Genomic DNA, 12,812 nt, shown 5'->3' on the forward strand with positions numbered 1-12,812 from the left:
CGCGCTGTATGTACAGCGGGTTCGGCGATGAGGAGCCCAGATAAACCTCCGACACATAGAAACATGGCAGAGCCGAGACTCGAACCACCAACCATTGGTGTCGTGGCTGCAGTGTTTAACCAACTGCGCCACTCGCTTCCCCATCACGCAGATGTATGATGGCGAGAAGGAGCCTAAATACACGTACGTCGTACAACACTAGGAAGGGATTCTGAAGTCGACCTCGGCCAGATTCGAAGCCGCAACTCAGTGGTGTTACATCTGTGCAACGTACCACTATGCTCAGGTTGTCAGGTTTTCGGGGGTATTAGTAGCCGTCGTTCGCCCAGCCCATTCTTCTCTGTCGCGTTGCGTATACTGTATACTATAGGGAAAGAAGAGTGCGAATTCTGACCGTGAACCGCAAACTCACCGGCAATTAATGCATTTAATAGTGTCGATTATACGAGAAGATTCAGATCGAAAGCATTTTATACATATTTATGACTTCAAAATCCAGATAGCAAATACCACCATGAAAGAAGAACAACTAATAAATAATAATTCTACTGCTTGGGCATGGTATGGTAAACCAAACAAGAGATAATTACCAATATCAATACCAAATGCTTATCAATATTTTACATCGGATCAATTAATCATCAGCGATGACAAACTATAATTGACTAAACAAAAACATATAGCCTACAAATACATCTCTATGTCTCTCTGGTAACGCAGCGCTGAAATTTTCCAAATCGTAACAAAACTATAGGAAAGATATGGAAATTGTGCATTGACCAACCTGAGTTCATAACTTGGTCAAAGGTAGTAGAGGCGATTTGTGATTTACTCTTGTTAAGCTAATATAACGAAATATACGTGGCTGATTGAATATACATAGGAATGATTAATATAAACGTGGCGTTGAGTCCGATATATATAGATCTAGCTTTCTTGAACTTCATTCAATGCAGCTGATCCGGTGTCAGAAATCTCCTCGAAGTAATGGCAGATGGCCCTCTCGGAGCTTGCCCTTATGAAACATAATCGTGACATAGAGATGACGAGATGCATCAAACTGATGCATAGGTTTATAACGATATAACCGAGCATGTCAAACTTTCGCAGAAACGTGCATACCATACAAATGTCTTCATGATGGAGGACATCACACCTATAAGGAAACGATACGCTGATTATAATATTACTAGGGCGATTTTTTACCTAAAAAAGGAAGATTGGGACCTAAAAATCAAAATTGTGACATTTCTGACCTTAAATATCTTCATTTTGATCAAATTTGACCTAACGTTTGCAAGTTTGGTGTTTTCTCACATTATGTTAGAATTGTACTACTCATCTTCATTTCTGGTTGCAACTGTCTATCCTTACGAAGTAGTTTGGTCTGGAAAAAAACTTTTTTGACTCAAAAACTGACAAATTTTTACGTGAATAAACGTTATTTTAACGAAATCTGGCCCTATGAAGAATTCCAGTTGTTATATTACGCATTATGGTAGATATAATTAATTTTTTTTGTAGTAGGCCTACAACGAAAGATACTTTCCTACATTCCCGGGGTAGAAAGTCACTATCCCTACTAAGTAGCTTGTCGAGAATGGAGAAAAAACGTTCAACAGCAGCAGTTGTCGGCTGACAACGCTGAAGATTTTCGTCCTAATTTTGACTTTTTTGACATGTAAAAAAAGCACCCTAATTAATACTGAACTACGAAATAAGTCGAAAAACTTTAGAAAAAGCATTAAGATTCCGTGGTCAGGTACGAGGTAGTTCCTATTTCTCGTATAGTACCCAAATATTAGCCGTTCTGAGGCAATTTATTCGAAATGTTTACTGGTGCCGTGGATTATAGAATACAATTCTTTGCTGCAACTGTAAATGGTATTTTGTTCTCTCTGCTACTTGCAACACTTGAAATCGATACTTGTAATTAACCGAATGTTGCGTTATTTCTTTTACCTAATAGTAGGGTTACCATATTCTGAGATACAAAAAGAGTACATTTTTCAAAATTTAGAAAGGTTGTACCAATCAGATGGGGTGTACAGGGGTGTACCAGATCCGTATTATAATTGACCTATCACTACAGCTATCACAATAAATGGGCAAGTTGATGCTTCAGAGCATGTTGACCGGGTGTGCAATATCGTACAATGTTCATATCAGTTGTATGTAGCTTGTAAGTTACATTCCTTTTGTAATATCACAAGGAAATGTTTCTTCCCCAATCATTTAAACATTAGTAATGGACTAATTGGCTCATTATGGATTCGAACACGATGGAGTTGACATATGATGTTTATGTTTATGATGATTCTTGAGGAAGCCATGCACCACCAGAGCTCAGAAATATTGAATTGGTACTTTCTGCAAGATGCTTATAAATAGCGCAGTGTAAATCATGACAGGGCTTAGACAGAGTGTCTCAGGGGGGCGAGTTTGAGAACCCCTGCGCTAGAAGGTGGTCCGGTACCCTCGAGCCCTTATTAGTATTTAGCATTTCAAATAAGTTGCAGCCTTATCCTTAGTTCAACAGGCCAGAGTCAGCAAACCTACAGACGTACGATCGCATGCAACGGTTAGACAATAATTAATCGGCGTGTGTTGGTGACCGTCAACATGCAATTTGAATTAAAGAATTGGTGTCCAAATTTTTGAGAGATTTTAAACTTGAAAATTTTATTCGCGCATTGCGCTATTTAGGGTTATTTGGGTTTTTCGTTTTTAATATGATAGTGTAGGCCTAATCTGAGTCCCACCGTCCAAATGCGAACCGCAGAGGAAAATGATGCACCCCGTCAAGAATACCAAGTCGCTGCCGTGAGCTCAGTCGAAAGTGTGCTCCTATGGATTTAGCAGCTTTTTGAGATGAATGTATAGTATATATATTGTTCAGGGTGTATATTGGTTGTACGAAGAAATATGTGATATGAGAAAGTGATTTTACCGGTAGGATGTGTAGAATGTAGATACGTACAAGACGGCATGCCGGTATGAAGATACGGCCATGCAGTAATCTGCAGTAGTAATCAGTCGTTTTGTTATGTATGCTCGCCAGTTGTGGTTATTCTATAATGCGATGCTATACTACGCATCTGGCAATGATGGTGCGCGTGTTTCTACAGCAGTCTGTTTTCTGAATACCTGGTAAATCAGTGCTTGTGATCACAGGGCTGCCTGCTATTCACTTATTCTGGTTCAATGAGTGTTCTTATTGAAGTCATTTCATAACCTTGTTATCCTTGTATATAAGTATTGTTGATGTTAATTATTTGCATTTGACATTTTAACCTAGAATCCCATGTCCTGTTTTGTTATTATTATGTAGCAAATGAGTACCTAGTTAGTTGATAGAAGCTGGTAATATTGCTCATTCCTGCAACAATATTTCATTTTATCAAATTTATTAGCAGATCTACGTGTGCGTGCGCGATACAACACTTTTTGCACGTTATTTTATTCAAACTAAATGGCCAAATAATCAGTCTTTCACACAACTAGCAAAATGTACTGACTTTCCATCATCACTCATACTTCGAAAATTCAATTTGACTTGAGTTGTGACTTGACTCGAGTCACTTTCCAAAATCCATTGACTTGACTTGACTCGAGTCAAAATGTGCGATGACTCGAGATGACTCGTGACTCGTGACGAAGGTAGGGACTTGATTTCAACACTGGTACTGTGTTGATTAAAAAAATCATCGCTTTGACTCGACTCCCGATTTACCCGATTTTTTATGAAGCTATAGCGTCGCGGCGTCGGAGTCGAGTTTTTGATCGGACTTTAATACTTTTGCTAGAAGAGGACAAATTCCCCAAAAAAAGAGGGCGTATGGTAAGTGGTAACCTTACCTAATACAACCAGCGTGCTCCTGTTGCAGATCTGTTCTATAGGATTGCGTGCATCGAATATAATACGAAAATATCTTGCCTGAAACTCTCCGCTTGCCATCCATCAGCACCAATCCATGCCAGTATCCAGGATAAGACACACACCGCGATCAATGAGACAATCACTCCGATGATATGCCTACAAAAGTAGGCTCCTACCAAGAATCTCCCGCCAAAATTGTTTTTGTTGGTGACAAGTCGCAGCATTCCTTTAATTTTTGGTCCAATAAATGCTTCGTCGGGTGACGTTGTCGATGATTTTGATAAGTGGTACACCGACAAAATGTAAGGGTGGTGTTCCATCGACGAAAAGTTCTCGAAGCATAGCATTGAAAATAGATGGCGATCTTTCATATCTCCAAATATCCGTTCATAAAAGGTCTTTTCTTTTGTTTCCTGCAATGTCAAGTCTAAAGCATTTATACAGTGTGACCATCCGAGTTTACCGAAATCCAGGATGTTCGGTGTATACCTGGAAGGAAAGTGAATGTTAGTCCTAGATGTAAGAAGTTATAAAAGATGAGGCCGGTTGGCAACAAATAGTAGTTGGTGGATTATAACATTTATAAGCACACTGCTGTTACTGGGGACGTTCGCAAAATGAATGATCAGAATGTATATGAGTGGTCTATCCACAAACCCATTCCGATATGCAGAGGTTGCCAGCAGTGTTGGGATGACTCGAGTCATGACTTGACTCGAGTCAGACTCGAGTCACTTTTTCGTATGACTTGACTTGACTCGAGTCACTTTGCTAAAATGACTTGACTTGACTTGACTCGGTGTATCAGAAATGTGGATTGACTCGTGACTCGGAGCAAAATTCACGAGTCAATTTCAAGTCATCAAGTAATCGGTGTCGATAAAAATCACTCTATCGTACAAATGTTCGGATTGTTTGCGCAACGCTGGTGTAACCCGTGAGAGCGACCAATCATTCAGTGATCGTGCGTTTTAATGGGCCTCCATGGAGCCTCCATGCATTGTTCTCTCACAAATATATTGATCGCAAACGAAGTGATCGAAGCTGACAGCCTCTGTTGTCGTAAACTATAGTTAGTAAAGTAATTTTGCAAAATGTTTATTTCTGTTCTGTCTCCTTAACTTGACCAAACCTCTTGTTTTATTGAAATTGTATTCGAAAATAGTTTATATAGTCCTCAACCATTGGCGCAGGCTCGAATTGTATCATATCAATTTGCAAAAGGGTAATGTATTGCATCAATTCGTTTCTGTATTCTCTATTTTGGCTGGAAACTATAAACTGAGCAGTGGTGGCCTTACGAACGGGGCGGCCCTGGGCGAGACTTACCGGCGGGGGCCCCCTATAAGTATTAAACCGTAACTTCTGTGGGGCTCCGCCCCCCAGACCCCCCTTTCCCACGGTAAGGTTTGACCAGGTGCTGGATTCGGCTATGTCTATTATTGCATGTGTCTAAGGATAGACTACATCAAGACTAAGTAATTCTACTGCATGTAGAGACGTGATCATCATCGGGATACGGGACTTTTGTAACAAATGCAGAGATTTGATGATGATTGACACATCCGTGCGGAATCATATTCTTGCTTGGTACACGGATTTCCATGTTCATTCATTATTATCCTTAAAAAAGCGCATAATCCGAATAGGGGGGCCCTTTCGACCAGGGGGGCCCCGGGCGACCGCCCACCTCACCCACCCCAAAAGCCACCACTGAAACTGAGGCTGTGCAATTACTTACGTAGTTTATTAGTTCTACTTATATGTGAGTGATACAGCGTCTTACTTGCGTGTATCTTTAACTCTACATTCGTTCATCGGTTCAAAATCAATGACCAGTCAATCTGTATGTCAGACAGCTAGCAAAATGCAATGACGTAATCACGCCTCATACCTTGAAAAGGCAATTTGACTTGAATTGTGACTTGACTCGTGACTTGACTTGACTTGACTCGACTTGACTCGAGTCACCTCCGAAAATCGATTGACTTGACTTGACTCGAGTCACCTTCGAAAATCGATTGACTTGACTTGACTCGAGTCAAAATGTGCAATGACTCGAAATGACTCGTGACTCGAAGGTAGTGACTTGATCCCAACACTGGTTGCCAGTGACAAAGGTATTTCTCATTCGCCGTAGGGTGGTCTATTACATAATACCGAGCGAGATAGCGTAATGGTGATCTGTCCGGCTCGAAAGACTCGAAAACTTGTATCCGCGGCTATCTTGCTAGGCTCTCAGCATCGACGGATAGAATGTAGTAGAAAAATTGGTGGTGTTGACTATATGACCTTACTTAAAGCCCGTATCGTATTTCGGTCGTTAAAAGCCTCTCGATGATGGAGGCGAAATTAAATCTGATCTCTCTCTCTCTCTCTCTCCCTCTCTCTCTCACTACCTACGCAAGAGGATATGTTTTTTTGTTCCGCTTCTAGTTGAACCCTTTGTGAGCAAAATTACTTACATTGTACTACAGTTATTAAAAAGTAGTTTTGCGATGAGTTTCATCATCATTTTATTTTTTTTTATCTTAATCAGTACACCACAATGTAATGAAAAGATAGGAGGGTGCCGAAACGAGTTGGAGTAGTGTTTTAATCGAACAGCCACCTTGGCCTACAGAATTTAAATATGAGCCGTGCACACTGGATAAAACTAAGGATAACTTGAAAGTCAGCGACAAAAATGAATGCTGTATGTGTCGGTAGGCGATGTCGATATGTCAGATCGTGATCCGGTATTCATCTCTTTGGAGGGAAGTTGCAGGGTTGTAATGACTCGAGTCATGACTCGACTCGAGTCCGACTCGAGTCCGACTCGAGTCACGATATTCTGATGACTCGACTTGACTTGAGACATTTTCTCAAAATACGGAAATGACTCGACTCGACTCGTCAAGTCATTTGACTCGAGACTCAGACGGTTAAAACCGACATTTCATTGTAAGAGAAGTAAAGTAACCAGACTCTTGGGATTTCGTCTATTGGTACTGGTTCTTGAAAATGCGACAAGAAACTGCTAAAAGTGAGAAAAATTAGCATATTATTAATTCGAACCATTCGATATCACCAAACAGAGTTATAAAAAGTGGGTTTAACTAGAAACTGAGCAGTCAACACAATGACTTGGACTCGGACTCGAGTCATAATACCATGACTCGAACTCGACCCTCTGCTCGATGACTTGGACTCGAACTTGACTCGGTGGTGAAGTGAAAATGACTCGAGTCAACTCAAAAAAAAATTGACTTCTGACTCGGAACCATATGACTTGGTTACAACCCTGGGAAGTTGCCGTAGGATCCGCGTGAAGTAGCCTGTGTATTTCAGAAAATGTATATATTGTTGAAAATTGCACCCATCTGTATATATAGTGTCATTTTCCGTTAGTCGGGAGATTAACCTTGCAATTACGAAAGCAACCATGTCCGATCTACTGCTAAAAAGTATGCGATCCTACAATCAAATCCACCTTTTTGAAACTACGCACTCGAGTAGTTTTCAGACGTTTCCTTTTCAACTTCCATCATTCGATGTACTATTGATATGTATTTTGAATTTCTAATTCTACTTGCAATGGAGTAGAAATGCAGGACGTTACTTATATTTCTTCCTGCGTAGTGATGCTGACTATACCATTTCTGTCAATATACTTATGGTTATTTTAACCCCTGTGTTCACCGTTAAATCATATCCAATTTCTTCTAACCAGAATTATTCATTAATCACGTGCATGTGTATATATATCGACCTTCAAATAAATAAAAGGGCAAAAGAAAACAGGAAACAAAAGGACATCAAGATAATCAGTTTTGGGCCCTTGTTAAGCGCCCCCAGAATGGGTGGTCGTGGGCGTCTCCGAGCGATAGCCTGAGTTGCGCTAGCTCGATCTCTATTGTCGAGCGCCATGTGGTCTATTACAGCCACGTCTGCGCCATGGCTCCGTCGGAATGTGGCTGATGATGGCGGCGGCTGGTTGATCGTCTTGATGCCGCACTAGATGACCGATTAGGCGGAAGCGTCGTTCAGCAGCCAGCAAACGGCATGGGACCGTTTTTGTGAGTTTTCGCAGAGCATTGGTGGATATGTGCTCCGGGTGGCGGATGCCGAGTGCGTAGCGCAGGAGTGCATCGTAGTTGGCGTTGAGTGTCATAGCCAGCTTAATTGTTATCATAATGTATTATTCACCCACCCACCTTTGACTGTCCAGTGTTTCCAAGAAGGCTACGTTCTTCTTCGCGGCAGCTTTTCCGCCTTCGGGATCGCGGCTGCGTTCGGTAGTCAGGTTTGAACCCGTTCCTTCCATCCAGATAATAGCTGTCCCTATCGTACGAAGAATCGCTGTGATATCCATAGAGTTAGTATGCGATTGTAGAATCAGTGAAAATGGCATGCATATCAAACTTCTTATAGACTCCCCGAGGGATTTTCTGCACTGTCTCGTAGATATCTGTAATGAGGTTCTGCATGAACTTCATGTGCCCCATCAATTTTGCACCGACTTGACTGTGCCAATAGACGTGTGGTAGCGCATACAGGAGAGCCTGCGAAATCATACACCAGATTTACTATTACGTCTGACGTTTCGTGCCATTGACATGGTGAGCGACGCTGAGTGTGCATTCGGTCTGTAACTAACCGCGTGGCCGGGTTACGAATTATAACTTGATTCGGATTCGGGTGCACCATCTTCTCGAAATCGAATCAGGATTTAATCGGCAATCTATTCCAACAACGTTGAATCCGAATTTTCATTTCACCGGATATGATCAACATGAAAATTAGCGTCGGAGCTGCAAGCATGCAAATGTGTCGTATGGATGACTTTCAAAGTACAGGTCAAATTTAACCTCAGGCGATACTGTATTTATTGTATTTGAGAATATTTAAGTGCGGTCTAATATTGAAATGAGTCGATTATAACTTCGGACAATAAACGGTGAGCATAATTTGGACAGGATCAGCTACGCAATATCAAAAAAACTTTACCTCAACAAATATTAGATACGGAAGAGCCCTGAAAATCCCTTTCAGTTTATCAGGTTCCGCAATGAATGATGCAGTAGTCGTTAGAACACCGCACGACACGTTCTTAGCGTTCGCCGTTGACGCTGAACACTCCCAGCAATAGGTGTTCGTATATTTGATGAAGTCACTAGGTTGTTGCTTATCGCCGGCAGGATAGCACGATATATTTCCGCCTAACAGAAGAAGTTAAAAGTCATATACTCTATGATTCTAATTTACCCTTTCCATGAAAGCCTAAACGCTCACTTGTGAGTTGACCTATCTTCGCCAGGGATGCCAAGAATGCCACGAGAACACCCACGTAAGTTAAGATTCGATCCGTCGCAAACTCGATCACGAGGTTGTGCTCGTGTTTCTCTGTTGTACTTTCCAACGCCTTAATGGAGTCTTTTCCCAACGCTGCCATAAGCTTTGTGTATACTTTTACTATATACAATCAGTTATTGCGTCGCAAATTGCTGTAAATTTTAAGCACCTAACGTCTGACGTGGCGATTTTACAACAGGACAGCGAATCAAAGTTTCACGGACGCATATAGCTTGCATAAACCCACCCGAACACCATAGTTATTTCCGAAATACAGTTAGTGGATTTTCAAACGACTTCCTCCTGTCCACGGAACGTGCAAACAATCAGTCGTATGTGGCGAGGCGGACCCTTGCGCCGTGCAGCGCAGTGTGCACCTTGTGCATTATGCAGTTAATCCGTACTGATTGTACTGACTGCTGATCTCTTATCGCTCCCTTAAATTTAATCCATTTAGCACTGACAACGTGTCCCCTGTTCTTTGTGCAATCCCGGCCAGGTGTAAAATTACCATAGTAATCGAAACACCATGAACACCAAAACACAAACTTATACAATCTCTACATTTCTAATTTCATAATAATCGAATGCGAGCAATCGTGCGCACATGAAATAAATATTTTATCAGCAACATGGGAAACTCTGCGGCCACGGCAATGTTTTGAGATATGTCACGCATAACTCATCAAATTGCGCATGTCGTTACTAGAGTGTCATAGTCGTGTATATCCAGTATCCACGAATTGCAATAAAATTTATCATCGAGAATTATCAACTCGATACTTTCTTACCACCGCGGGAGCCTTGAAACCACCATTGGTGATATCAAAGTATAAATTTAAAAGTTCATTCTATATACAAATTGTGTAATCTTGAGTAGGAAAATCAGTAGAAAAATATCAATATAATCAATCCTTTTCGTAAAACATAGCACCAAGCCACGCACGCAAATGGAAACGACATACTGTAAAGTCGTCATCATTCCGGGTCATTGTCAGCAAGCGCAATGAAACAGGTATACGGTTGCAAAAATATATTTATTATAACTAGGGCGTTTTTTTTACCTAAAAAAAGGAAACTTTTGACCTAAAAAATCAAAATTTTGACTTTTCTTGACCTATACAAACTGAATTTTGACCAAATTTTGACTTAACATATGCAAATTAGGTGTTTTCCCACATAATGTTAAAATTGTACCATTTATCTTCATTTCTGGTTGGAACTGACTGTCCTAACGAAGTAGTTTGGCATGAAAAAACGTTTTTGGCTTAGAAACAGGCAACTTTTTACACAAAAAAAAAACAATATTTTAACGAAATCTGGCCCTGTGAAGAATTCCAGTGGTTACAATATGTATTATTGTAAAAATAATTAAAAAATTTTGTAGTACAACGAAAGGTATTTTCCTACATTCTTGGGTAGAAAGTGCATGTCCTTACTAAGATGCTTTGCCAAGGACGTTCAACAGCAGCAGTTATTGACTAACAACACTCAAGTTGTGCTTACACTAGTAACACTACAGGTGACACACCGTGTTGCTTCATTCTGACAATGTTGTCTACATCACAATTTTTCATCATGCGCTTCCTAATATAAAAATGATGCAATGCGCAAGAAGTCTTTCTTCAGTTAGGATATTGCGGTACGTTGAACATAACACCATGTTTACCTACTTGTTTTATTTGACCGTTTTTAATTCATAATGAGCAGACAATTAGCCGTTTACAACGGTAGGCCTATAAAATAGGCTACAAGCTGTAAAATATCAAATGATAAGTTCACCGACAGTGCAAAATATACGATACGAACGAAATGCAGACGTCAAAAAAATTTTGACTTTATGAAAAATTTTGACAAATTTTGACGTAACGCTACAATTTTGACAAAATTTTGACAAATTTTGACATTTCAAAAAAAACCGCCCTAATTATAACATATACCCGGCGTTGTTGTCCTTGTATAAAAAGTATATTGGTAGAACTTTCTGCGTTATCCACACTGTTTGACGTCATAATGAGTGATACTGGAATAGTTACAGCCCTAGTTAAAATGTGGCATGTTTTTAACGTTTTTGGGAAATCGATTTTGGAAGTGTCAAAAAATAAGGCTTTTTAAAATGTCGATTTGTACCAGAATGTTGAGTAATAACGTCAACGTGAGTTAAGCATTTTAAGGCTATCATAACTGTATAACGCAGGGTTCCTAAACTAGGGTCGTTGGAGTACTTGGGGTCCAGGAAAGATCAATGGAAATGTTAGGCACATGGTTAAAAAGCTGAGCAATTAAATCTTGGATTTACTGGCAATAAGTGGATTGATCGTCCAGTGATTAGGAAATAGATGAAGATTAACTCACCGCAAAGCACCCTCTTTCCAACATACAGTCCCTTTCACAAAAGACAAAGGACACACTACAAATAGGCACAATCTTTTAAAATATATTCAATTTCCGTAATACACAGGCTATTTCATGCGGTCTTATGGTAACTTCACTCATAAAACTTGACGTCGTTGTTTGTGGTATTCATGGTGTTTGTCGACTACAATGGTAATTACTCATTTACACCAGGCCGATATTCCTTATTTTTGATTCCGTAACTGCCGACTATAGTAGTACTGCCAACTTCGAGGCTTTTAGACACCGCTTACACAGATGATATGGCGAGGAGGAGCCTATAGATGAACCTTCAACACTTAAAGTAGGAATTCTTGAGTCGACCTCGGTCGGACTCTCACCCACAATCTATTGGTGTTGCAGCTGTGGATTATACCACCCTTTGATGTAAATTCAGCGCGGATGGCCTACCCGAGACCCGCGAAATAGTTTTGAGTGGTCCGGGCGGGGATTTTTGAAATAAGCTATATAAATAAGCTATATATATGAATCGCCCACGTAATTTATTGTGAACTTGCAAAGTCAACTAACCAGAAATATTCCTGGTATCTCTTGAGGCCGTTGATAGGCTTCAGTCTAGTGGTGTGATGCGTGACCAGTATATTTCAGCGCCAGCCATCTCCGAGCCATAACACACCAAAATATATATAAAATGTCGGAAAGCATGCGACTTCGCAAGTGAGCTCCCAGAATGATCGCCGGCTTTAAACCTTGGACAAAAATGAACGATGCGTGTTGGCCGAAACCTTCGCTATTGAAATGCCCAGACGCCAAATATTGCTGTCCTGGAGATCGGAGCTCAGCAATACAGGTGCGTCCCGCAATATATGCAAGTACTATTAACATTTGTGGAAACTATGCGTTTACTTTGAAATATTTTCACGCTTCCCGGGGGTAGAACATGAATGCACACTGATTTTCCATGACACAAATATCAACAATTTTGGTTCATAGTACATTTTAAGTCTTGCGTTCACCAATTTTTTTTCTCGAGATATGACAGCTCAAATTTTGCAATTTCAAGTCAATTTCAAGTCACCAAATACTTTTAGTTAAAGGGGTACTGCGCTCAAACTGGGAACATATTGCGGCAGCAGCCAATTTTTTAGAAAGTCACCATATATTCGAATTGCAAATCAAAGATTTTAAAAAAATACACCATAGCACACGCGCGATCTCTGTGATGACGAGGTTACACGTCCCA

General features: G+C 40.5%; 1 protein-coding gene across 2 annotated transcripts; it reads right to left on the reverse strand.

Moving 5' to 3' along the window:
• Window positions 1-408: 408 nt before the first annotated feature.
• Window positions 409-9,772, reverse strand: LOC145450759 (uncharacterized). 2 transcript variants are annotated; one of them, XM_080329269.1, is made up of 6 exons: window positions 9,155-9,770; window positions 8,870-9,081; window positions 8,285-8,424; window positions 8,077-8,221; window positions 3,938-4,293; window positions 409-1,156 (listed from the first exon to the last, which is right to left on the reverse strand). In XM_080329269.1, exons 1-6 carry the CDS (start codon window positions 9,312-9,314, stop codon window positions 928-930), a joined length of 1,242 nt encoding a protein of 413 aa, XP_080185395.1. In that variant the 5' UTR covers window positions 9,315-9,770; the 3' UTR covers window positions 409-927. The 2 variants fall into 2 exon arrangements, with proteins under 2 accessions (XP_080185395.1, XP_080185396.1); XM_080329270.1 differs by having other exon boundaries at window positions 1,018-1,156; window positions 3,859-4,293; window positions 9,155-9,772.
• Window positions 9,773-12,812: the final 3,040 nt, after the last annotated feature.

This window comes from Botryllus schlosseri, chromosome 11, assembly GCF_051294905.1.
Source record: "Botryllus schlosseri isolate E-star chromosome 11, Bs_hap1, whole genome shotgun sequence".
Taxonomy (NCBI): domain Eukaryota; kingdom Metazoa; phylum Chordata; class Ascidiacea; order Stolidobranchia; family Styelidae; genus Botryllus; species Botryllus schlosseri.

Coding starts and splice junctions, on each gene's coding strand:
- LOC145450759 (XM_080329269.1), bottom strand. CDS start 9,314: ATGGCAGCGTTGGGAAAAGACTCCATTAAGGCGTTGGAAAGTACAACA. Junction 8,222..8,284: donor CCTCGGGGAGTCTATAAGAA/GTTTGATATGCA, acceptor TGGATATCACAG/CGATTCTTCGTACGATAGGG. Junction 4,294..8,076: donor GAAACACTGGACAGTCAAAG/GTGGGTGGGTGA, acceptor TTGACATTGCAG/GAAACAAAAGAAAAGACCTT.